The sequence below is a fragment of the Ursus americanus genome, chromosome 10 (genome assembly GCF_024610735.1).
Source record: "Ursus americanus isolate L20-20 chromosome 10, mUrsAme1.1.p, whole genome shotgun sequence".
NCBI classification, from domain to species: Eukaryota; Metazoa; Chordata; class Mammalia; order Carnivora; family Ursidae; genus Ursus; species Ursus americanus.
This window is the reverse complement of record NC_142136.1, coordinates 63,609,048-63,621,817: the sequence shown is the minus strand read 5'-3', so window position 1 is coordinate 63,621,817 and position 12,770 is coordinate 63,609,048. Positions and strand designations below refer to the sequence as shown.

General features: G+C 38.4%; 1 protein-coding gene across 1 annotated transcript in view; it reads right to left on the bottom strand.

The window, feature by feature from the left end:
* CCDC169 (coiled-coil domain containing 169) overlaps positions 1–12,506 on the bottom strand; it is a 47,177-nt gene extending 34,671 nt beyond the window's left edge. The window contains 2 exon segments of the mRNA XM_045796960.2: positions 10,419–10,498; positions 11,991–12,506. Of these exon segments, the coding sequence (XP_045652916.2) occupies positions 10,419–10,498; positions 11,991–12,073 (163 nt within the window). The 5' untranslated portion in view covers positions 12,074–12,506.
* Between the last annotated feature and the right edge of the window lie 264 nt (positions 12,507–12,770).

Here is a 12,770-nt window from a genome sequence, read left to right as displayed (position 1 = left end):
AGATAGGATCTTTCCGGTTGCAGACAGTAGACTCACAGATTACCGCACAGCCAGACCTCGCTAGGACTACTGTGATTCCTGGTCTTCTCACTGCTTATGCCCTTTGTCCTTGAGTTCCTCACGTATCCTTACAAGGAATTCTGTTAGAGGGACTATCAGGAACATGTTTCTTTCCTTGGAACTTGAAATATCCATACATAACAGCCTGAATAGTTCAAGCTTCCATCCAATGTCATGTCCATTTTTTATTCTTTGCAAACAAATTCTTAAGTCTGTTTAACAACTACCACTTACACGTTTGCTATGTACAAAGTACACAATGTTTCACATATATTAATCCTCATTTGAAAGAACTTTGTTACCTGTTTTACAGATGAGGAAACCATGGCTCAGACATATCAAATAACACTCTTAGGATGAAAAAGCCAATAAATGGAGGAACTGGGTTTTGAACCCGGTTTTATCTAACTTCAAAGTGTCTGCTCTTAACTGCTATGTTAATACATGCAGCTGCCTATTCAGGCATCTTCTCTTATTCTTAAGCAGGTTTCTTTCACCAAGCCCCTTTGGTCATTAAGGCCAAAACATTTGTCTTATTGCTATAGGAGGGGAGGAGAATATAGCCTAGAGTTAAAACACCTTTGGTCAGCTTCAAGGCCCAAAGCTAATTTTTTTTAATCTTGAAAGTCACACTTTATAGAGAGAAAAAAGTTGGCTTGCTTCTAAACTTCAAATGCTCTTTACACATATGAGACCATTTCTGCTGCATCGTAGTTGACAGAGCAATCTAAGTAGGAAGAGTATTAGCACATACCACTGGTCTCAACCTCCCCAACCCGGCCGTCTCCCTTAGCCCCCTCGTCTCTAGTAAATATAGTGTTCCCAAAACAGGAGCAGGAACACCCTCCCAAACTGAAGTTGAAAGTCATTAATCCAAACGCTTTAGGGAACAAGAAGAAAAGAGAAGCCTGAGAGACTGAACATTCATCCAAAAGATACCATGAGTCCAAATAGATGTAATTATCTGTATAACTGGCTCGCTAGTCTCTATAATTGAACCCCTTTCCGTACCATGGGACTGGGGGCTTCAGAGCAAAATCAGAAGTTACCAAAAAATTATGAATGTAATTCATTTTTAGCACATCCGACTATAGTTTAGAAATGTTTGCCTCCACTTTAAAATATTATTGGTCTAGAGATCCTCAAATATAAGTAAGCCAGTAGTATACAGTCATGTATTAATAGCACTAAGTGCAAGGCCCTGGAGGTAATGATGTCAATATTCACGTTCCCCAATGTGATAAACTGACCTCAAATGTACACACTCAAACGTGTAACTCCTTCAGTATACCAGAGGGCTCCAGACTACAGGGGACAAAAGACAAAGAGAAAGCATATGGACTGCTGCATTATAGGAGAAATTTTTAAAATAGTAGTGTCAATAAAAAATGGGAAAAAATAGTCTTATGCTGCTGTAGGGTTACACTGTGACTTTCATGGGCCTTTGTGGCACTTTTGCCTTTGTGGGCCTCTTCCTCTGTAAAAAAATATTGAAAATTCTACTTTACTACCATGCTGGTATAAAGACAAATATAGTCCAGACTGGATCATATTTATTTTTCTTCTGATTTTAAAATAAAATATCTTATTGGTCTCTAAAAGTATCATCAAGGGCCCTGCATAATGTGCCTACTGCACCTAATGGGTAAGTCAGCTGGGGCAGATAGGAAAGCAAGCTTGGCTAATTCTAGGTCGACTTCTTAATAAAGAGTACGAACTAATCTTTTCAGAGTAAAGAATACTCTGTTCTTAAGCTATCTAGGCTATGGGTAATCATTGAGACTGATTTCCAGAGTTAATTTGAAATATCGTTGTTTGATATTTTTGCAATTAGTTCATATCTAAATCTAATCTATCCGACCTCTACTAATTACTGCCACATTGCCACAGTTGACCTGAGAATGCATTCATTGCTGTTTTGATCTTGCTAGGAGGAAGAAGACACATAAAACAGGAGAATCTATTTTAGAAAAATCTTAAGATTCATAAACTAACTGGGCCCAACTGATCTGTTGCTATTGTTGAACTGAAAAGGAAAAGACAAGACAGAGCTCTCAAACAGTTAATTAACATCGATTTGTTCCAGGTCAATTATGTTCCTAACCCTGGTAAGATAATGTGTATGTTATTAACAATTCGTTAATTAATAATCAATTAACATTCAATTACATAAAAATAAAGACTACATAACTTACCAAAACCTGCAACCATCACTGATTTACATGACTAATACCAAAGTGTGTTAGAACTTCTGATTCCTTAACAAGTAGATGGAGGCCCACAAAACTGGAGATTAATAAAATTATTGTGTTCTTTTCACTAAATAGCATCAACTCCCACAAATCACATCAACTTCCTACTTATCAAGTACTTCCTTTTTCTAAAAAAGGACCACACTGATTCTTTCTCTACCACATTTTGTTCTGGGATAACCCAAAAGTACCAAAAATATTAAGGTTTATAATTTTTGCATAATTTTTATCCATCCTTAAAATGCATAATGTTTAAATTATGTTTTCAATTGGGAATAAGAGTGGCAATTACAAATAGCAAGTTTTTTGAATAGGCTTCTTACTAAGGGAAGTGAAGGGACATCTGAAACATCCAAATAAGAGATGTGGTGCTATCTTTGAGACAGCTACAATACACTTGACACCAAAAATGATGATCCCCGACCTTCAGCACAACGGCAGCCAACCTATAAAGGCTAACAATAAACTTACAATAAGTCATTATTTAAAATACAGATTATGAGGATAAAAATTTAACAGAAACGTTTGTGTCTCTTGGTGGAAAAAATACCCTGAGCAATACCATTGCCTCTTCAGTAATTCTAAAAACAAACAAAAAACAAGCACCAATTTTTTAAAAAGATTTATTTATTTTGAGAGAGAGAGCACGAGTGCACATGTGAGGGTGGGGCATGAGGAGAGGGGCAAGGGAGAGAGAGACTCTCGAGTAGACTCCCCACTAAGCACGGAGACCCATGCCAGCTGGATCTCTCAACCCTGAGGTAATGACCTGAGCCAAAATCAAGAATATGAAGCTTAACCAACTGAGCCACCCAGGCGTCCCAAACAAGCACCAGTTTTTAAAGAAAAATCAAATTGCTTTGCATTATCAAAGAGGGATCTTGGCCAGGATTAGTACAACAAAAAGCAAAATCAAACCAAAATTTGAAACATTCTAGAAATTTGATTCATGGTCAATTTTATGAATTGACCCTGAAAGAGGAAGTTCATAAAGTAAGAGAAAATTAAATTATGGGGTGCCTAAGTGGCTGAGTTGGCTAAAGATCTGCCTTTAGCTCAGGTCATGATCCCAGGGTCCTGGGATCAAGCCCCAGTCATCAGGCTCCCCAATCAACACAGTAGTCTGCTTCTCTCTCTCCCTCTATCTCTCCCCCCGCCCCCGCTCGTGTGCTTGCTCTCTCTCCAATAAATAAAATCTTTAAAAAATTAAATTCAGTAGAGCCCTATCTTTTAGATATGGATTTTTTTTTCCAAAGAGAGATAACAGTGTTAACAAAAACAAACAAATCCCCATTAAGCAACGATGCCAAATAATACATTTTTAAGTGTTAAAAAGGACACAGTTGAATTGGTTGAACCTTGAGTCTACGTAGACTTTAATAATTCAGTCAAGTTTAATTGTCCTGGTCACTGTATTTATAATGATAACAGTGATGAAGTTATGTTAATTTGCAAAGACTTTATAAAAGAAGAAAATGTTAACAAGGAAAAGAAAAAGCCTAATATGTGGCACTGTACTGGGCACTAGGGATACAAAAATAAGAGACACAGTCCCTGCAGTCAATCAACAGTAGGACATGTGGTGGTGGGGGAAAACATACAACCAGAACATTTGAGAAAACTGATTAAGTGGATGCTATGGAACACACAAAAGGACATCCAATCTGGAAGGTGGCAGAAGACACCTACTCATATTTATCTACTGGGAACTTTGTTTTTTCTAATTAAATTGCACAGAATATAGATGTAGAGAAACTATGGACCTTCTGTCCATCATGTTAGCTACTAATATATTTCCCATATTGCTGTTTGACTTCTCATATTGGTATTTTTTAGTTAAAGGGACGGTATTTGTCAAACCTAAACAGGGGGCGCCTGGGTGGCTCGGTCAGTTAATCGGCTGCCTTCAGCCCAGGTCATGATCCCAAGGTCATGATCCCAAGTCCTGGGATCGAGCCTGCCTGCATTGGGCTCCTTGCTTAGCAGGAGTCTGCTTCTCCCTCTCCCTCTGCTTGCCATTCCCCCTGCTTGTTCTCTCCCTCTCTCTGTCAAATAAATAAATAAAATCTTAAAAAAAAAAAAAGAAACATATTTTCCTCAGTGATTTATTATTCTTAATCTAAGAAAGGCCTTCTTTACCCATAAAAAGATATATATTCATAAATGTTTTCTTGTAATTAAAAAAAATGTTTAACCCTATAATGCATCTGGAAGGTTTTACAATTAAGTATAGAGTGACGATCTAAAGGGATTTTTTTCAAAATGTTATACCAATTTTCCAAACAGAACTTTCTGAATTATTCATCCCTCTTCCTTTAGCTCTTTAAAGGTCTATGTGATGACACAAATTCCAATAAAACATTATTGGTAATTGGCTCTTTGGTTCCAGTTCTCTGCCCAGAAGCCTCTCTCAAACTTGGGCAGGCAGGCTGAAGTTCTAATTTCTTGGTGGTGGGACAAGGGCCAGATAGTAATTAGAAAGTTGTTGTGGACTGAATCTTTGTGTTCCCCTAAAATTCCTTTGTGTTGAAGCCCTAACTCCCATGTGAGATAGGGCCTATGGGGAAGTGCTAAATGTTAAGTGAGGTCACAATGGGTGGGGGCCTAACCTGATAGGGCTGGTACCCTTATAAGAAGAGGAAGAGATACCAGAGTTTGCTGTCTCTGCCCTGTGAGAAAACAATGAGAAGGTGGCCATCTGCAAGGCAGGAAGTGGGCCCTCACTAGATTCCAAATTGGCCAAGGCCTTGATCTTAGACTTCCCAGCCTCTAGAACTATGAGAAAATAAATTTCTGTTGTGTAAGTCACCCAGTTTATGGTATATTGTTACGGCAGCCAGAGAAGACTAAAACATACATTCGGTAGTTTCCCATTTCAATGTATGGTTCAGGTTTTTTTGTAATAATCTATTTCCCATAAGTCTCATAAATGAAAATAGTTTTCTCCTTTTTTTCATAGGTAATTGGAAGATTATTGAAAAGATGCAGTTTTTAAAAATTTAACAATATTGTCACCCTGAATTTCACAGCATTATAATATTGTTTTAATAAACCAGAATCTGTTTCTATTCTATCTGCTATGGGCTGAGTTGTGTCCCCTCCCTTCCTCCTCCCAAATTCATATGCTTAAGTCCTAACCCCCAGGACTCAGAATGTGACTATTATTTAGAGACAGGGCCTTTAAAAGAGGTAATTCAGGGGAAAAGATACTACTAATAAAAAACAAAAGAAGTAATTAAGGTAAAATGAGATCGTATGGGTAGCCATAATCCAATATGACCGGTCTCATAAGAGGAGATTAGGATATAAACAGGTACAGAGGGAAGACCATGTCAAGACACACGATGACGGCCGTCTACAAACCAAGGAGAGAGGATTCAGAAGAAACCAACCTTGCCAAACATCTTGATCTCGGACTCAGCAAGGCATGTACTAAGGCTGCAAACTTTCCCAATTTCATTTTATTCCAGGGTTTCTTTCTAGTATAAAATCTCTTATGTTGAAAAAGGTGAGCATTCTGGTTAAACTGTTTTTAGTGCCTTATAGTCATAGTCTTCTGCTATCCTTCTTATAAGTTTTGAATATTTCTTATCAAGGATATTGTCAGGTATTTTATAGTTTGGGCTGAAATTAGGAGCATAGTCATTTAAAAACCCTATCTTTGAACTGGTTTTTGCTAGCGTTTTCTTTTTCTTTTTTTCCTTAAATAAGCATTTCTTCCATTACTGCATCCAACCATTTCCTAATTCTTTACTAATATAGTAGTCTTTCAATTGATCTTTGGAAAATTCTGTATATCAAATTATAAAAACTAAAAATTATAATAATTTTATCTCTTCCTATCTAAAAGCTACAACTCTTACGTCTGTTTCAAATTTCATTGTTTGACTGAAACTTTCAAAAATATTGAATTTTAATGGTAGCAGCTGGCATCTCTGTTTTTGTTTTTGTTTTTTTTCCCAGGAATAGGAATGCCTCTAATGTTTCATCACTAAGTATTAGGCCAGTCCAAGATAAATAGAAGTGTTTTTCTGTTTAAAAAAAAAGAAAAGAAAAGAAAACGGAACACAAACTGAATTTTATCAAAATATTTTTTAGCATTTACTGAGATGAGTTAGAAAACTATTTGATCTGTTAATATATTACCAAAGGGGCTTGAGGATAGAAACCAGCCTATAAATGAAGATTCAAAGAGCTCAAAAAGAGGTCCCAGGTGGAGATGTAAATTTTTGGGTTGTCAGTATACAGCTGGGATTTAGTAGCATATGATCAGAGATCACCTAAGTAGTGGGTGCATGAGTTCAAGAGAGAACAAAACTATCATGCCTGTGCTGGGCAAATCCAGCCCATTTCTAACCCTAGATAAACAAATGTCCCACAGCCTCAGTGAATCAAGTTTCTCTTCTCTAAATGAAAAAATATTGAGAAGCAAGCGAGCATAAGAGACGGAACAAGTAGAGGCTAAGTGTGTGGGCTTTGATGCCAGAATGCCTAGATTCAAATGCAGATCACTCACCACTTCTGTAGCCTTGAGAGAGAGTTAGAATCCCTGAGTCAGTCTTTTCATTTATAAAATGGGGTAATAATATCTTTCTCAAAGGGTAGTTTCCATTTTTAAAATACACTTAAATGTCTACACAAATACTGATTCTTCTCATTTTTTAAAAAAAAGTCTCCTGAACATCCTTCCCTGTGGTCACTGAGCTTTAAGATGAACTTCAGATTCAATCAAAACATAAACCACTTTTGTGCTCACTTCAGCAGCACATATATAAAACATAAACCACTTTTCCTGCATATGGTTTCCTATGAACCCTAAAGGGCTTCAAGAGGCCACTATGGGAATGTGAAGCCCTTCGAAGTTGTATTTGCCATTTAGCCTAAAAATTAACACAGTTACAAGCCAGACAGACTAAACAAGTATAAACAGGTAAGAGTAGAAATGGAAACCACTCTTTTGAAGAGTTCTGCTGTACATAGATCGGTGAAAGATGACAGTAGAAGAGGATATGTGGGGCCAAAGAAACTTTGTCATTTGTTTTTTCAACAAAATAAATTCAGCCTATTTGTACACTGTTGGGAATGATCCAAGGGAGCAGGGAAACGGTGCAAAAAGAGAGGACAAACGCTGGAGTGACGTCCTTGGTGGGTAGAGTAGTTAGGGTCTATCACACAAGTAGAGGAGTCACCTTAGATAAGAACACGCAGAAGCACAGGAGGGAAGGAAGAGGATGTGCAAAGACGCAGGCAGGTAGGTAGCTTTCTTGGTAGAAACATGTGGAAATCTTCTGATTGCTTCTCTTTTCTCTTTGAAGGTAAGCTCATTAGCTGATAATGAGATGCGGAGAGAGGTGATGGAGATTTGGGGACAGGGGTAAGTATGAAAGAATCATCTAAACAAATGTACCCAGAGTTGCCACTTGTGCACATATTTCTTTTATAATATGAAAAAGTAATAAAATGGGCACCTGGGTATCTCAGTTGGTTAAGTGTCTGCCTTCAGCCAAAGGTCATGATCCCAGGGTCCTGGGGTCGAGTCCCACAACAGCTTCCTGCTCAGCAGGAAGTCTGCTTCTCCCTCTCCCTCTGTCTGCTGCTCCCCCTGCTTGTGCTCTCTCTCTCCTCCTAATAAATAAGTAAATAAAATCTTTTAAAAAGTAATAAATTTATTTTAGAACACTTTTAATATTGCCCCATTGGCTTCAGGATCAATATGAACTAATTAGCATCATATTAAAGACTATTCTTCATTTGCCTTCTTCATAAACCTTAATCTCATTTCCTGTCATATTCTCAGCACAATCTATATTCCATCTTTATCAATTACATAAGAGTTCTCCTAAAATGGCATTATGTTTAATGCTCCCTTTGACAGACTGTATTTTCCAAAGATGACTAAAATAATATATCCCATCCCCTGTATCTTCTGTACTGTGAACTTGATAAGTAGAATTTCCTTCTATATCCCCTTGAATCTGTGACTGTTTTGACCAATAGAATATAGTGGAATTGATGATGTACCAGTTCTGGGAGTAACCTTTCACTGGCCTGGCAGTTTCTGTCACTTGTGCCTTTTGCAATGCTTGCTGTTGGGATACATCCTCTTGGAACCCAGGCACCATGCTGTGAGAAGCAAAAGCTACAAGAGCCATGAGTAGGTATTTCTGATAGGCAGTACCCTGCTGGGCTCCCAGCCAACAGCCAGTATCAGATGCTGGCCATGTGAGTGAGATATCTGGGAATGTCCAGCCCAGTTGAACCTTCAGATAACTGAGCCCCAGACACCTGACTGTAATAACATGAGATCCCAATTACTAACTTCCCAGGTGAACGCAGTCAATCCACAAAACTGTGAGATAATTTGCTATTTCAAGCCCCTAAGTTATTAGGTGGTTTGCTATGCAGCGATAACCAGAACTGTTCAGTGCTCATGTGGTAGATAGCAGTTGTCATAGCAATAGTGGTGCTGGTGGATAGATGATTTAGGAAGAAATGATATGCTATATAATCTTAGCAAGTTATTTAAATTCCTAAATTCCATTTTTCCATAAATGGGGATAATAACAAGCACCTTACCTGACATAGTTCCTGGCCTTAAAGAAGAGGTATATGTTTCTGACCCCTTCACCTTAGGGTTTAGCTTTGGCCCATTGAGGAAATAACTTTCTTGTCCATCATTTTACCTTTTCTTTTTATACACACATACCAGCTCCTCCCCATGAGAAGATTAAGTGATAATAGGATTTTGGGGGGCTTATATTTTACTAATGGGCATGGTTATTGAATTGCATGCATTTCTGTGAGTGTGACCTGTTTTGTCTGTAACTGAATAGATGAGAAAATTCCAGCTAGCCTTACCAAATTCAACTATTTGGTAAGTGCACTCACAGTCTCTCCCCACCGAGCCAGTTATATATATCCCAGATATAGATGTGGAGACACAGGAAGCTACTTCAGCCTTAGGACAAAGTAGTGTTCTCCAATCAACCTTTAAAAGAGCCTTGGGTACTTAAGTAGCACTTATCTATCATATGGTTACTAATTCTATTTGTTCATAGCTTCCCCAATAGAAGAAGAGAAAAGTGTAAATGGGTTTAAGAATTAAAGTCCAGGGGCACTTGGGTGGCTCAGTCGGTTAAGCCTCTGCCTTTAGCTAGGGTCATGATCCCAGGGTCCTGGGATCGAGCCCCACCTTGGACTCCATGCTCAGCAGGGAGCCTGCTTCTCCCTCTCCTCCCCTTCTTGCTCTCTGTTGCTATCTCTGACTTTCTCTCCCTCTCAAATTAATAAAATCTTAAAAAAAAAAAAAAGAGAGAGAACCAAAGTCTATCCCCATAATCCTAATAAACTCCTATTGTTCTTCGGCATTCAGTTCAAGCTCTGCCTCCCCTGGAAAGGCTGTCTTTGTGTTTTCATCCAAGTTGTGTTAGGTTCCCTTAACTGAGCTTCCATTTCTCCTTACATCTCTTCTAATATTCATATTTTTGTTTGATACTTTCTCCCAATAGTCAGTGAACCTCTTCAGAATAGGGAAAGGTTTTCCATTCAAAGTGTTGACATATGGCAGGTCTCAATATTTGTGGAATGAATTAATATCTTATATACATTATAAATTTTAAGGATATATGGGTATGTGGCCATGTGGGTATGTGTGTGTATGCACACAACAGTCATTGAGTCCCACCCCCTTTCCCCTGGCATTCTTCCAACACAAATAACCAAGACCTGGATAAAGATTTTAAAGTTATAGCCAAATCCAGAAGTTAAGATGTAAGGAGTATTACTTGAGTTAAATAGAAAACTTGTGGCATTTTATTATTTACTAAAAACAATAATGTATCGATATTATGTAATAAAGGTTTTGCTAATTGATGAATGAACATTTTGAACTTGTAAGCAGATGAATAATTATGCAGTAACAAGTTTGACACTGAAATATTAGAGTCAAAAAAGCCTCTACAATAAATTATTATTAATGCTGCCAAAAAGCAGTACTGAGACCTCGGTACTATTATTTCCTATGTATAATTTAATACATTATAGGTATCTTGGCAAAATAAACAATAATTATACAAGAGTCACATATAAAAATATTTACTTATATACCTTCATCATCAGTATGGAGTTTAGCTTCCAGTTCCGCTATCTGGCGTCTTAATTCAAGCATTGATAGTTGTGCTATATCCCTATTATTAAAAACACTTTGTTAATTATGATCCAATTATAATATGAAAAGAATAATACATAGTGACATACCACTACTTTAGGAACAATTTATTATGAAACGTCACTTATTGAAGGCATGGTTGAGAATCAGAAATCAGGCAAATGGAGGCTTATGATTACCAGGGTCCATAAGGACTTTAATATGCACTAAAGCTCAGAGGCCCCCCGGTGACAATTAGAAACCCTTTACCCTTAATTTAAATATGATCCCAAGAAGTTGTAATCTGGTTTCTCAAAGCCCAGCCAATTAACTGGGATGAGAGAATGGAATAGCTAGGGCAACAGGTAACTGAAAACCTGAAACAAAGAGGAGAAAAGAAACACTAATAAAAAAAAATACACACATACACACAAAGAGCATTCCAGAGAGTATCTATTTAGGACATCAGTAAATTAGCATATTAATTATCAAAATATGGCAGAATCATTTATGCAATATGTGTTTTTGATTGCCTATTATGTCAAGGCATTGTGCTAAATGCTGAAAATACTACAGTGAATAAATGAACTGAACAATGACAATAGCAGTGCCTAACTTCCATTAAGTGCTTACTATAAGCTGATGCTAAGTGCTTTACATACTTTTCACTCAATCCTGGCAACAACCACATGAGGTATAATGATTTGTACACCAATCTTAGAGTTGAGAAAACTGAAGCTTAGTGGTTCATTAACTTGCCCAAGATCATGTAGTTACTGAGTGATAAGAACTGCAATTTGAATTTGTGCAGGATTCCTCTGAAGTGTTGCTTTTATACTCTACTGACTAAGGGAACACAACTGGTCCTCAGAATGCTTACAGTTTAATATCAGACCAAGAAATAAGCAAGTAATTAAAAATGTATTGTTAGAGCTACAACAGAGGAAAGCACAGGAAGCTTTAGGGACACAGAGGTGAGTCTAAATCTCATGGGAGCTGCTAGTGGGATTGGGGGTATTTAAAAAAATACTTAAAATGTTTCAAAGATTTAACACGAAGTAGGATATTGAGTATTTTTAAAAGTATATAGGAGGGGTATTATTTTTACAAAATTTTACACCATTTCTTAATTTCTTCTAAAGGGATGAAAGACAAGCATAACTAAATAAAACCTTTGTTTCTCTAAATCAGAAAAAGCTCAATTTAGTAAAACATGAAAATCAAACCCATATTTTAGCATTGCAGTATAAGCACACAATACACTCCATTTAATTTGATCCTAAAGACAGAAAATCCTACCTCAAAATCTGCCTATTTTTAATACCAAACGCTTAATCAAAGAGGCAAATCAATCTTTCCTATCAAACAGTTTCTAGATGTCGCCAGATCTGCCCTAGTCACACTGCTGGCATCCCATGGGCTTCGGTGGCTTCGGCTTTCAACAGCCGGGCATACACAGGTGCATCTTCTCAGGCAGCCTGTACCTGAACCCTACACCCGGGCGGGAGTCCGCGCGACGCCCTCCAACTCACTTCAAATGGATTTCTTCCAGTAACTTCATTTTAAGGCGGTCGGTGCTCACACCGTCGAAGTTGTCGCCTCTTCCTTCCTCCATACTGTCGGATCAGAAACGCCCCACGCCCTTCCCCTCTTACAGCTAAGACCACAAGACCTGAAGGGCCACCTACAAGCTGGGAAAGCGAGCATTGTGAGGAGCTGTCGTCATCCTGTACTCACGGTCGCCCGCTCCCCGGCGCCTCCCAGTGACGTCACAGGGCTCGCCGCGGGGGCGAAGGATGGCTTAGGGAGCGAGTGGGGGAACCGGACACAGGCTGTGCCGCCCGGAGTGTAGCTGAAAGGGGAAGAACTCTCACTGTTCTGGAAACACGTTGTCAGAAAAGCACCTCTCAAAGCCCAAAAGCTGAGGCCCCATTCCTTTTCCCAAACTGGTGGAAGGGGATTGTATACCAGCTATATGGCTGACTGTAGGGGAGTAGGGAACTGTTGGCCCTGGTGCTTTTTTAAAACACTGACCCAGGCCTGATGTTCACTTTACTCTCAGCCCTTGTTAGGGAATTGCTGAATCCAAGAATGGCTGTGCCTATCTTTGCTTCAGTTTACTGCATACTACAGGCTCTGGTTAGGAGTGTCTGAGGAGCAGACCTTGAGAGGCAGGGCCTGAACTCTGAGTTTCCAGTACAGATTATTCTTTGTTTTGCCAAATCTGGGCACTGTCTGTGGACATAGCTCAAAGCTGCTTACAACAGCTTGAAGTATCATGCTTATATTTGTAATCACAAATTTTGCATTCT